Source organism: Meleagris gallopavo, chromosome 6 (genome assembly GCF_905368555.1).
Source record: "Meleagris gallopavo chromosome 6, MGAL_WU_HG_1.1, whole genome shotgun sequence".
NCBI lineage: Eukaryota > Metazoa > Chordata > Aves > Galliformes > Phasianidae > Meleagris > Meleagris gallopavo.
This window is the reverse complement of record NC_139409.1, coordinates 35,106,784-35,121,305: the sequence shown is the minus strand read 5'-3', so window position 1 is coordinate 35,121,305 and position 14,522 is coordinate 35,106,784. Positions and strand designations below refer to the sequence as shown.

The 14,522-nt window shown below is 34.0% G+C and overlaps 1 protein-coding gene across 1 annotated transcript in view; it reads right to left on the bottom strand.

The window, feature by feature from the left end:
- Positions 1-14,522, bottom strand: part of KCNH8 (potassium voltage-gated channel subfamily H member 8) — a 160,245-nt gene that overhangs the window by 80,543 nt on the left and 65,180 nt on the right. The window contains exon 3 of the mRNA XM_085226327.1: positions 8,333-8,464. Coding sequence (XP_085082453.1) covers positions 8,333-8,464 — 132 coding nt within the window. The remainder of the gene's footprint in view (positions 1-8,332; positions 8,465-14,522) is intronic.

Sequence of the window (14,522 nt, the reverse complement as noted above, 5' to 3'; positions counted from 1 at the left end):
TTTCACACGATCACAGGCATAATCACTTGACACGTTTCTTGATGACATGGAATCCATTAGAGTAAAGAATGAGCACTGTTTTAAAAGCTTTGTGGTTTTTCCCTCGATTCAGATATCTGTAATTGTAAATCATGACATCACGTTTTTTCTTCTTACAGCAGTAAATTCAAAGTAACTCCCGTGACTCTGAAGGAATTACAGAGAATTGGTGCCATGGTAAATGAAAGCAAATATTTTGCAATCCGTTATTATTCTGAAAAAAAGAAATTATGAGAGTAAAGAAATAAGCTATCTGTCAAACAAGTTTAATTAAAGTCAGTTCAATGCATATTAATTAGGTGGGGAAAAAAAAAACAATTACTGCAGCCAGAAATAAATAACAAGCAAAATAGCTAAATCTTGAAACCTGTCTATGAAAGATCTGAATTATAGAAAATTGATTTGTTTTTGTCTCTTCAGAGTAGAATCACAAATAGGGAAAAAATTAGAACACCAAACTTTCCAAACTTCACCATGAAGAAAGCTTCAATTGATCCATAGAAAAACCCTATTCATATGAGGATTTTTTATGTCAGTAAAGAAGATAAAATGTGATTTTTTTTTAAATCTACACTGCAAAACAAAAATTAAAACTCAAAAGAAAGCTATCTAAAGTGGAAGGAGAAGTTTCATACTTCCCACTGCTGATTTCCCATCTTTGTTTTGTGCCTAAAAAGAATAAAAATGCCACAGATGAAACAAAGAAGGGTAAAAAAGTTTGGAAAATACTTATAGAACTTTTTTAAAACTTTCATATCTTTATGATCAAACTGTATAAAACATGAACTAAATTTAAAAAAATGTTTAATTCTACATGAGAGTGGACAGCTTATCTGCTTCTCTGAGCAAAACAGCTGAGTCTGTTGAATTAGGTCTCCACTATAGGTTTGGATAGCTGTAGTATAGTTTTGCCATTTCAATTTAAAGTTCTTTTTAAAACTTTCTGCAAGCCTCTCTTTCTTTTGTTTCTTGACCTAGACAGTCATTCTGGATGAAGCCATTCAGTTAAATCTGCTGCCTCCCGAAGTAGTCAATAAAATATGCTTCAGAAATGATATAAAGCAGGCTGAGAAAGCAAAAATTATCCTTGCCTAGTTTATGGCTGACAACATTTTCCAGACTCTTCCACCAAAGGCTTGGTCCTCACAGTGTCTCATACTGAATGCCTTTTAGGTTTTTAAGCTACAAAGCACAAGGTAGACTATTTTGGTAGGTGATAGATATAACAGCCTCAGCGGTATAGAATGAGAACCATGTTGAGTTGCATTGCATACAGCAGGCACAGTGCCTTCAGTTTGTGTTTTTTTGAATATTTTCAGCAGTCTCAGTAATACAGGGTTATGCTGGTATAGCAGTTATTTCAGTAGTTTCTTCTTCCAGAATAACATGCAACATTCAAGACATGGACAAACAATTGGTTTATGCTGTCAGCTTTGTTCTTAATAGCACCTAACTTCAGAGTTGCATTTTCCTTAACTGCTGAATACTGAGATGAAAGCCATTTTCAACTCCATTATCTCTCTCCAGAATGGTAAAAATTATTACAGGGACACTCAAAATACATACACTTAATTAAAGTTGTTTCCCTTTTTCTACATTTTATTGATACTGATTTTACATTTTATGTCACTCCTTAAATAAAATAATTTCCTTATAAGAATTTCCATTTTATATGCCATTGGATTGATAATATTTTGGTTTAGACAAATCCAATTTCTCCTACATAGGTTTAACATTCCAGTTGCTAGACCTTTTATTCATTAACATACATTGTGGAGCATAAGGCACTTAGAATCAAAATATCTGCTTTTTTTTTTTGCACAGCAAGTGATTTTCATCACACAGTGATTCCACCATATGTAAGATATTAAAGCTATCTTTTCTCTAACAAAAACCACTCTACTCCTAGTAACAGCATAGCAAGGATAGAAAAGGAAAGTATAAAATTCATTACAAACTACTATCATTTTTCCCTTTAGGCTGAAAAAGATTTTTATTGTATTAATTAACAGTCAAAGAATACAGATTGTCTTTGTAGATATTATATCATTAGACAATTCCATTACTAGGGCACATCAATAAGGCATAACATAAATCAGTTAATGAAGTTTGTGATTTCTCCTACTTTCTGATCTTCCTAATGCCTTTAGGAAAAGAAGTAATGTTAAAACTTACTAAACTATTTTGTTCATTGGCTGCATCTTTGATATGTGTGTGATTATTATCAACAACCTTCACTCTTTTCCATATCTGTTTACAGATCACTATTCTGAAGAAGACAGTTTATTTATTTTTATGAATATACAGCTGTTTCTTCTTGATACTTAAAAATTATTAGGTATCTGACAGATTCATTCTTGTCTTTTCATTGCTGCTCTTAGGAAAAAAAAAACAGTGAATCCAACCATCAGCAGGAAGGCACTTTAAATGCTTTTATTTGAACATGAGATAAACATAAAATCAAAAGGATTTCTCATCTCCTCAACTGCTGTAAGAAATTAGTGTTCTAAAAAAAGCTCATTAGGGGCTCCATTGCCTGGCACTTTTACACATTTTTCCTGTGTGATTATAACCCCTACTTTAAAATAGAAAGCAGCTTTGCGAATTATGCTTAACTTCCCTTTTCTTTGATGAGAAAAGTGGCAATATGTTTTTTCACACCTTGTGGTGCCTTTCTCTGTTATGCTTTTTTGTATGTTTTGGTGTTTTTTTTTTTTTGTTTTTTTTTTTTTAAATGAGATTAACTATAGCAACATAATCACCACTGTGACAATCTCGGAAGTCTTTTCTAAGAAAAGAAACTAACTCCTCCTCTTCTCTGTCAGTCTTAACTGTACTCTCATAACACCGTGAGAATTCTTATGAACTTGTCAGGCCCACAAGAAAATGCAAATGCTTTTTTTAACTGATGGTATTTTTTGTTTTATGAGGTATAGAGGGGGAAGGTCAAACAGTCTGGGGTTTTGTTCTGGAAGTACATGCACACCTGAGTAACTATCCACATAAAATAATTCTACTTCAAACAGTGGAACACACATAATAGGCTGTGAGGCTACAGATTTGGATCTCTCAGCAGTAGGTATCGAAACGATAGACTTAACCACCATGGGCAAGACCATACTTGCTTTATTATTTTATTTTTAAATCTATGCAATTATTTATATCCAACCTGAACCACCTGATTGCCACAGCTGTTCTGTTTGCTTGTGTAGCTTGAAGGTGAGGGTAAGACACATTGACTTTCCTTCATACCTTGTAAATATGTCCATATAAACACACTACATGCAGCAAATCTGAACATCCACCTGGACAGAATTAGGGAAGGTAGTGTAGATATCGTATGTTGAAACGACTTGCAGGGAAGATTTCTGCAGAAAAGCAGTGTGTTACAATGTGATGATGATTCTTCTTTTACATGGATAATCAATCCTAAAGTGCCTACTAGCTGGAAAAAAAGTCAACTTTTTAGGTTTATTAAAAAATGTATTTTATAGTTCTGTAAGTAGGTTTTGCGTAAAGGTGCAGCACAATGATAATGAGAAAACTTCTTATCTTTTGATGTCCGAGGGAAGTATGTGGGACAAACAAAAATTTTATTTTGCTAACATAACAGAGTAATGGATAGCTTTGCAAAGGAGCTAAACACATTTTTATATTTATTTCCTTATTTAAAACTATATGTCACTGATGAGCTGAAACAGCATGAAATACCGGCTCCCAGACAGAAAATTTTGTCACGAAAGTAATATACTTTCTGAATATATGAATGAAATTCTAATTTGAACAACAATAACAAGGTAGAACAGGACAAACAGACACTCTTCTTTGCCTAAAAGCTTCCAGGTATAGAAAGACTTGAAGAAGTCCATGATAATGCTCCATGCACATGCTGAAGCACTGTGAAAAGAATGGTAATGCCAGGATTTCAGGCTACCTCCACCTGGGACTCCCCTTCTCAACTCACAGCAGAAGTGGCATGATCTCTGCTGCTGCTGTATTCTCCACACACTATACAAAATTTTCTTTTGTGTTTCTCTAAGGGTGGAATAATGGAGAGACGTGGCATGACTGCACAGTGAGATGATGTTAGCTGGGATATCGTTTCTTTTCAAACCTGGATTCAACAAATCATTCATTAAAGAATTTCTCAATCACTTTCAATCTTATAACCATGCAAGGCTTCCTGTAAAAAGTGCAGTGATTTAGTTTTTCCTTTTAAAAAAAGTATTAAGAAATTCCCATCATAAGGTAAGGAAAACCATAGCAAAAAGAGTGGTCTTTGCACAGATACCCATGAACAGTGTATGTGCCCCCCAAAAAATCCAATGGTATCTACAGGAAACACAATTGTATTTAATCATACACAGTGTTGTAAACTCAAAATTCATTTCATTGACAGTTCCCCAATGAGTCAAATGAGCTATTTGGTTGCTAATGCATATATCTTATCGCTGTTACAATATTTTTCAGAGAACATGTTGCCTTCTTAATGTTTTCCTAAGAATCACAGTTTGCTTTTTTGTTTTCTTTTTTTTTTTTGTTTCCACATATGGCGCAAAGGATGCTTCTTGCTCATGTTCGAAACATATCCTGCGCTGTTCTGAGGGCAGCAGGAGTAGCCACTCATGTTAACACTTGGTAGAAAGCTAAACTAATAGCCACAAAGATCAACACTTTGAAAGATTCTGATACAACATATTTGCTCACATAGAGAAGGCAGAAAAGGGAGAGAGAAAGCATCTATATGCTCATTTGCATGTTCAGGAATAAAGACTTAGGTGTCCCCTAGGTTTCCACTCTTATGCACTAACCAGGATAAAAGCAGTTTCTCTTTACTGAGGGCAAGAGATGCAAATCCTTCCTACTCTGATGGTCAGCCAGGAGCAAAGTCATCCCAGAGAAGATGTAATAGCGTCATTGCAGGACAAAGGTTTCCACAGCATGGAGTTCCTTTGAGCAGAGGAGTCAAACTGTTCTATCCTACTTCCTGCATCAACAGAACTGCATGGTGCATCCTGAAACAATTCTACCAGCTTTAAATAATGTACATCATCAGGAGGTGACTGCCTCCTGAGAAGCATAAGGTGTTCTGAAACTAAAGTTTGTGCTCTGAATACTCACTGCTGTAGCTTAAGCAGTCAGGAAGTAGCTGAAAGTAATTAAACAGAATAATCAATCTACACATTACAGATTTTGTTATAAGAACCTACCCCTGCCTACAACAGGCATTTTTTACATAAAAATCTGAAATGCAAAATGGTTGACACAGGGTTTTTCACTTCTGGCACACTGAAAAGAATGCCCCCTCCTACCAACAAATGATGCATAATCAAAATAAAGCCGATTTCTATGAAATTCATACAGGCCTAAGATTTAATTGCAACTGAGAAAAGGCCAGCCTGTTAAACCATAACACTGTAACTGAGTTTAATCCATGGAGTAGTCCAACTTTTCATTTATATTTACTACTGGGATAAGAGCATTTTTGCCAGTAGGCAGGCTAACTTGATAAGGGGGCCTTTAAAACAGGAATTACAAGGGAGAACATGATGGTGTAATCCCTAGGGAGAAAAAAAAACATATGATAGGATAGTGTAGGGGTCAAATAACAGGCAAAAAGCTTGCCAGTCAAAACTTGCAGGTTCTGGTAGCCATCAACCTGCCTGCAATGTGCCCTCATGTGCCGCATCAGAAGGAGCACTCCCAATAGGTTGAGGGCTAGTGAGATGTATCCTAAATGCTTGGGCCAGGCATGGGCTTCTCCGTACAATGTTGAATGTTGAGTGTTGAAAGCAAAATGACATTATTGAAAAACTGAGATCTCTAATAACATGATAAACAGTGAATCAGGTAGGGGAAGGAAGAAGAATAGTTAATTAGGTTTAGGAAAAAGAAAAAAAAAAAAGGCATATGAGAATCACTGATTGTAACAACACTTCTTAAAGACTGTTGCACGTTTTCCCCTTTTTCTCATCTGAAAGCCTCAGAACAAATTTAATGGTTCTATCCACTGGTTGAAAAGGCTGATTTTACTAGAAGAAAAATATCTGTTAAGTTTGAATTTAAAACGAATATTATATGAGTATTATATTTTATGATAATACTTTGTATTCAAACAAAAATAACACTGACAATTTCTGGCATTTGGGTTGGGTAAAGGGATATAGGTGGACTTTCGCAGATACATTGGCACAAAGGAGCAACTGAAGTTGTGTGAACAGATGAGATAAAAGAGACAAAATCCTGCAGATAATTGAAAAGGATATGAACTCCTGAGGTCTGTAAAATAAAAAAAACAATCCACAAGTAAAAAGAAAACAACAAAACAGCTTCCATTAAGCCAGAAGATAAATCTCAGGAAGATGTTATCGTGAAAGCACAAAGAGAACAAGATATTACATAAGAGAAGAACAGTATCAAAGATGAGAGAGAGTGAACCTGGAAAAGACTTTTGGAGATACAACCTGAGAATGCCTCAATAAAAAATATTGGTGAAATGCCAATGGATCTAAAGAATTAGAAAACAAGGAATATGAAGGAATTTTTTTAGGTAAGCTTTCTAAGAAACTTAGAAATTAAAGGAACTTGGAATAACTTCCCATACATATAATCTAAGTGTAAAAGATACACCAAAAATACCATAAAAAAAACTGTATCTCATGGAAAGTATCTATACATTCCCTTTTTGGTTCCTAACCTTTGAAAAATTATAAGTATTATTTAGCCATATAAACTGTGAAAATAAAATCCAATAATATAATTGATCATTGTGCAATGGATTTCACATACTGAACATTAAAAATAATTTTTAATACATTTAAACAGAATACATGCTCACTTTTCTGTTAATATGAGGTACATGCTACATGCCTGTTAGTAGCTATGGACTAATTGAAGAAGAATCAGTTATTTCTGGGAGTTAATTCTAAGGTTATATTCACCACTGAAGGCTAGACAATCACTTTGTTTAGGAAGAAATTGAATGTTTTTCAAAACACCAATATACCATTAAATTTATTTTAAGATTGCTAGGTAGATTTACATAAAATTAAAATATATTTCTTGCAAATATTTTTAATAAATGGTTAAATCTTTCTTGCCTGTCTTATATTAAACGGTGTATTTGACAAAGCTTTTCCACAAGGTGCTTCTTTCAGTTGCTGTGGTGGAAAGCAACATTTCCATATACTAATACCATTATTTCACTCATGGTTATAACTTGAATAACAAATGAAAAGACAAGTATACATCAGTTCTACGCTCTAAAGCATGTGTTCCCAGCCTTTTGGCTTGCCTTGGGCTGCATTAAATGAAGAGGAATTGTCTTGGATAGCATATAAAATATATAATATTGTTAATGTATATAAATAACAAAGCTTTTCTTTATTACTTTTTATTAAAAGAAAAAAAAAAGAGGGCAGCAAAACCATAAAACTAGAGAATTAGATGTGTATGATTCAAAGAGTATAACAGGCAAGAGAAACATATATTAATAGTCTTACGCTCATGGTAACTACTAAAGTCCTAAATCTCCAATGCAAAACAGAGAACTGAATGGGTATTTGCTGGTATAATGCAACCCTGCACAGGTATGTTCCCCAGTCAGTACACAGTTGGTATCTAAAAGGAGTAATAACTTTCAAATTGTGTAACAGCAAATGTGAGCTAACATCCGTTTTATTTTACACTCTAACTCACATCAAAAGCTGGAGATCACTTTAACCCATCCAAACCTAAGCATACAGCTATGAAATTTTTAACAGATAAACAATAGCTATCATTTTACAAATGATCAGTCACATTCCTACTTCAAGCGATCACTGGCATATTAAATGTGAATTCTTAGTAAGTGTATCCAGAAAATTCGCATGTCACATAAGACAAATAATTAGCCATTAAATCACAAAGTTCAGACAGTATCTCCTCTTCAAGATCTCATACATTATGTTTTAGCAAAATATTTTCCTAAAGCTTTCATAACTGTAAGGTTGTCAGAGACGTAGGAAAAAATATGATAATATTTGTTGAAAGGGACCTTAAAGATCATCTATTTCCAATCCCTCTTCCATGGACAGGGCTGCCATAAATAGATAAGATCAATTTTATACTACATATATATTGATGATAATTATATACACACACACATATATATAAAATATAATATTTATATATATATTAATCTACTATTTGGAGCTCCAGAAAATCTTTGTACTGGACAATGCATGAAAGAGAGCAGTGTAACTATGACACTCAAAAAACTGCATTATCAATATTCGTTTCAATTCACACAAACCTTCCTTTTTGTCTTCTGCGACAATCTTCACTTTTGTGTCTGTTATATCTTTGAAAGAGGCCAGAAATAGTACTACATCTCCTTTTTCATTCTTTATAGGAACAATATCCAATAGGCACCAGAATGAAGACCCTGTAAGGATAAAGAATGAATTTAATTCAAACAGCTGTCATTTAATAGAGATGGGGAAAAAAGTGAATGACTAAATCTGCAACTAATGTAATTCTAAAAAAAAAAAAAACCAACCCTTGTTTAGGAGGTCAGTCATCAGAAAATCACAGATGTTCAGCTCATGTAAATCTCTTTGCATCACTGGCTGAAGCTCAGTAATACTGCTTTCTCTGGAAGTAAGGCATTAATTTAAATGCAAAATTTATCTACAAGGATCATTAATAGAGTTTAATGAAGCTGCTTATTCCTCTGAAACCATGCTTTCCTTTGAACTCTCAACTGATGTTACTTATTTTACTGGAAGAATTTTCACTTTGTTAACTTGACATCTGAAGCTTTCATGTTTACTATAGAATCATTTTACCTTAATCATCTGACTCATACTCATTACAATCTCTTGACAGGGGACCTGATATTCAGAGCATCATTCGACTAATTCAGAGATATTTAAACTAATCAGACATCAGACTTAGAATAGAAATTGTAAATGCTTTATTCATACTAATATAATCTAAGAAATAATTAACTCTTTGCATATCATAGGTGAGATTTATAATGCCACATACTATCTGTAAAATTAATATCAGTTTTCCTTACTATGTATAATGGTCAACTTGCTAAAACATAATTCAGAAAACAATAACTGTGGCAATAATTTTAATTTTTGTTAACCTTTAATTTTCCAGACTCGCTAAATAATTATACTACTTAAAATAAATTATTATTATTTCCCCTGATTATATCACAACACTTATTTGCAAATTACATTATTCAGTTGCATTGACATTATTCATAGGTTAGCCATGAATGCACACCATTCGGAAGAGAAAGCAGTGAAAGCATAGGTCCTGCTCTGTGCTCAGAGGGTAATGGGGATCTCAGCAAACATCCTGGATTACAGTCCCATCCATCCTAGGATAACACAGTCCAGTGCCAAGATTTTGGGCTTTTCACTGCCTCCAACCACAAACATCCAACTGATATTACTTATAAGATGCATAAGTAATGTTAAGTATGTCTTTTTAGATTTAAAATTCATATTTGGAGATGTATCTATGCTTCCATAATCCCACATGCTTCTTTCCTACATACTGCTATTGGCATTTACTTACTAAAAAAGTGTACGCAGAAAAGAAAAAATGTAAAGTACCCTGAACCAGTGCTACCACTACTGTCTACTACCAAAAGATCAACTGAAAATTGTAGGTGTCCTTACAAAGAAGGAGGTATCCTTAGGTTTTTTGCTCCAAACTCTATCCTTCCTCTTTCAAACTCTGAATGTTGAAAGTGAACTGGGCACAGGAAGATCACAATTCATCTTTCTAACTTAAATTTTCAACCAGAATTTCACTGTCTATTGAAGACTGTAGGTAAGCATGGGAGGTGAAAGAGTAGCATTCCTTTTGAAAGACTTCCACAACTGAAAATCTGGAAGTATGCATCAAAAAATATACATTTGGTCCTCTAAAGCCTGGTTAAACTTCCCAAGAAGTAGTTTTTGAGGGTATTGGTTAAGTCATCAAATATTGTTTGAATGTAGGGAGAATTTTTCACTAAGTTTCCACGTTAAAGCAGAGACAGGTAGAATTGGATACAGGAGGAAAGAAGATTTGGTAAAGATTTAAAAAAAATATATGTATATATATGGGGAAAACCAGACTCGCTTTATATTGGGTGTAAGGATATTCATTAGGAGACAGTAAAGACAGAGCAATCAAAGAAGCTCTTTTAAATGACGCTGGACATCAGAAACAAGGTATTTCCACGCTTTCCTTCTAATTTTCCATACTTAATCAATTTTTGTGTAGACATTGTTTCTATATCAAAACTTCACTTAGTTCTTTTCCTTTCATAGAGAAAGCACCTTATCAATCTGGGTGGTATATACAAAAAGCATTAAGCAAATTTACTTTCTTGCTTAAAAACAGAATAGTAAGTATCTACAGCATGTTGTTATAACTCCTAAAGTGATTAAGTCCTTTCTTGTAAAATTACATTCTGCACTCACTCTAGCAGTACTTTCAGTTGAACAAGAAGCCACTCCAATCTCGCTTCTAAACAATACTGATAATAGCAATGTTCTTTTAAATATCTGTTATAATCTCCAAGAGTAGAAGTATATCTTATTCTTTTCTGTCTTTTCAACACATACACATAGATTAATCATTAATGCAGAAAGCTAGAGAATTCAGCCACACCCATACAAACCTTACTCAGTTATGCTAAAAAGCACATCTGGTAATGTTAACTGAAATCATAGATTTGTGTATTTAAGGAATTATTTATAACTGTGACTTAGCAATGAATAAAAATAAAGACAAATACTTGCCGTGTTATATATTGTAATGCACGTGCTTTTTTTTTGTTTTTAAATGTAATTAACGTGTCTTAGAATTCTTTGTTAGTGAACAATGCTCACTGAAATTGGTCCATATCATGTCATCGCTTAACATCAATTTGCATCTCTTCAATCATATATCATTATCTGCCTTTATTCCCCTCCTCTGTAAATGCTCTCGAAAACATTCTGATTAAGCAAAACAAATATGCTTGAGAAATGGTGTACACAACTAAAGAAAACACATATCTGATGTGTGCACATACTTATTGACTCACAAATAGTTCCAGGTTAGTGTCTAGCATGGTAAAGCTGCCTGTCTTGATAATACTTTCAGAATTTCGAAGATGAACTTTTTAGGCTTTCTGCCAGTACTCTGAAGAAAGCAAATTAATGTGAAATATTCTTCCAGACTAGAGGAGATGACCTAGTTTAGGTCAGGACTAGATCAGTATGTACTTACACTCTATTAAGAACCGAAATGTGCCACCTTTCACTATAGATGAGTGTTCTTAGAAAAATATACAGATCCAATGCAATCCATTATACAGCTTTTACTGAAAGTCAACATCGTATAATGCTATAAGACAAAAGAGCTATCTACTCACTGAAAAAATAGGGCCCTATTTTATTACTATTCTTTTGATTGCATTCATCTGTGAGACCTGCTTCTGATTGTGCACACAAAGGTTTTCTGTATTGCCAAGAATAGCCTGTCAAAGACATTTCTTTTGGAGGTTTATTTATACACAGACTTTTATTGCTCCGAGCCACCACTCTGTGAAGAAGAGTCTAATCTTTCTCTTGCATTATGAACTATGGTTTAAAATATATTTTAATATCCTCAAGGCTTATATAAGTACATCACAGGAAAGGAGAAAAGAGACCAAATGAAGCATAATCTTATCACAAAGCAATTTAGCTATACTCCACCTTTTACATATACATAAAAACAGAGTGCTTTATGGTCACTCTCTCACTCTCCTTTTCTACCTTTCCTCACTCTGACAGCTAGAAGTCTCCTCAGACTGAAATAAAAACAAAGTTCAACAGTGCAAGGAATTTAAGAGGAAGATTTCATAATAAACCTTGCCATTAGAGTGCTAATAATCTTTAAATCCAAGTATCCCTCTCACTAGAAAATGAGGACTGCCTAAACCAAGCAACCAACTCAGACATTTAGCCTTATTCATTAGCTATGCGTGCTCAGCATGCAACAATACTCACACAATCTTAAGCCATGCCCATCTCAGACAAAGCCCATTGCAAAACTCAGAATAAAATGCTTTGATGAGGATTGCAGTGGTAATGTAGTGTAGAAATATTATGATATTAGAAATATTGGTATTATTATTGATGGTCAGTTAATTAAAGTCTTTAATGGAATAATTAAGTTTTGCACCCATCTCCTCAGCTTTATCAATATTTTAACTGTTTTTCTGCAGTAAGGACCTTCTCAGACATACATGAATATGAATTACTTAGAACGAGTGATACTGATGCAAAACTATCTTCTCCTTACACTTCAGAGAGCCTGGCAGTAATATGGTACAGGAAAAGTAGCTTATGGATTTTTTTTTTCTTTTTTCTTTTTTTTTGGAGTGCATCAAAAAATCAGTGGTTATACCAAATTCCAGATTTTCTCTTTGACAGGACTTTGCTTGCTTTGCTTCGCTCTCCAGACAGACACTGGGCCAGGTTGTGCTGCCCATCTATCAGTCAAGGGCAGTAAATAACAAATGAACAAGTTCCTGTGACATAAAACTCCATCTGTAGTGAGATGATAAACCAAAGGGCAGAGCCCTTTTATGAAGTTGCCTGTAGTGAGATGACAAACCAAAGGGCAGAGCCCTTTTATGAAGTTGTACACCTATATGTAACTTACTAGACCAGTAAAATCAATGTTTTACAGAAATCAAATACTTGAAGAAAAAAGAAGGTGTAAATATCTTGCATATTGGATACAAAAGTCTTGTGGCAGAAAGCAATCGTTCTTCATTTAAAAAATATCGTAATTACATATGCCTAAGAGGACAGAAGTGAACTGCAATAAAATGCACTGCAGAACTTGACTTCAAAGACATGTGAATCTAGCCCTTAAGAGAATGCTAAAGAAAACAAAAGGAAGACAAAACAAGAACAAAAAACAAAATGAACAAACAAACAAAAAAAAACCCACCATGTCCCCTTTTCCAGGGTTTGCTATTTAAAAGACAAAGATAAAATTGTTTTCACATATATAACTGCAATACCTTGACAATAGGATTGGTGCTAAATATTCAGCTTTACAATACAGTCTCCTTTCATTTCCAGAATTACTAATTGTTAGCAAAATAAAGCTGATGCTTAATTTTAATTTTATTTTACTGGAGAAGTTTTTAGCAGGACCATTTTCCCTTTTCCACCACAGAAGGTGGCTGTCACTCCACAACTGACAGCAGAATGCCATAGACTTTCTATGGGGAAACTAAGGTGGCTCTTTGGTTAGTTCATCCAAATATTCCAGCATCGCTGATGACATTTTGTTTTGAATGTTTTGTCGTTTTGACAAGGTGTCAAAATTTTGTTGAAGAGAGAAAAGAAGGAAACAATTCTTATAAAAAAAGTGATTGAACTAAAAAGAAAGGGAATGTAGATGAAAGAGAAAGCAGAGCTGTAATTAGAGCACTTTCTCTCTTTTCAGTACCAAAACTTTGACACTAATCAATTAACACAGTTAATAGAAGGTTTTGCTACTTTAAGCAAATAAGCATTTCATTATTCTCCATATTTTTTTTTTTCTGAAATGGCATGCAAGTACTAAAAAAAAAAATCTATTAATTTTTCCTTGAATTATGCTACTGTTGATGACAGCTTATGTACGATATCCTGGTGACAGTCTTTGGTCTGACAATGTTGCAAGAAAACTAACAAGAAGACATATGGGATATCAGATAACTGACATATATAGTCACTGATGGTTTTTAATAACACTTTCATGGCAGTAGAAAAAAGCTCAAGAACACATGGCCAAGAAGCTCTCCTTGAAAGTTTTAAGAGTCAATTTAAAAAGTCTCAAACGAGAATGCTGAGAAATCCCAAGAGCTTCATAGATGGAATGTAATTGGTAAAATACTTTAAAAACAAGGTAAAATATATATATATGGTTCCATATGAATAAATATATAACAATTAATTGTGTAGAGCTCCTTAGTGATTTAGAAACTTCCATTAAAGATATCCCTGCACAACTGTGTAGGTGATAGAATACATATGAAGTCTCTTAAATTTATCAAGTCTCATGAGAAAATATGAAAATCCTTTCCCCATGTTTTCTCCTCCCTCTTTGAGTGCCCATTCCCACTATTGCCAGGGAACTCAGTTATTCATGTCATATTTCTCAGCATGTATAATTCTTCTGCCATTATTCCCATGAGGAGGAAAGGGAAAGAATGTTCATTTTCCAAGAAGACACTGTACAGCAGAGAAACCTCCAGTCTTTGCATTGCTGCAAACTTACTGTTTTAGGCACAGAAAGACTTACTTCACTACCCCAAATTCTGAATTTATTTATATGGATAGTATCTTTGTCTTGTCGGCTCCTAGTCTGAGTACATGACTTTTCCAATCTTGATGTTCTCTAAATGTTATTTACTTATTTATTTATATGCAGCCCCCAGTGCAGTCTGCTGTACACATTTT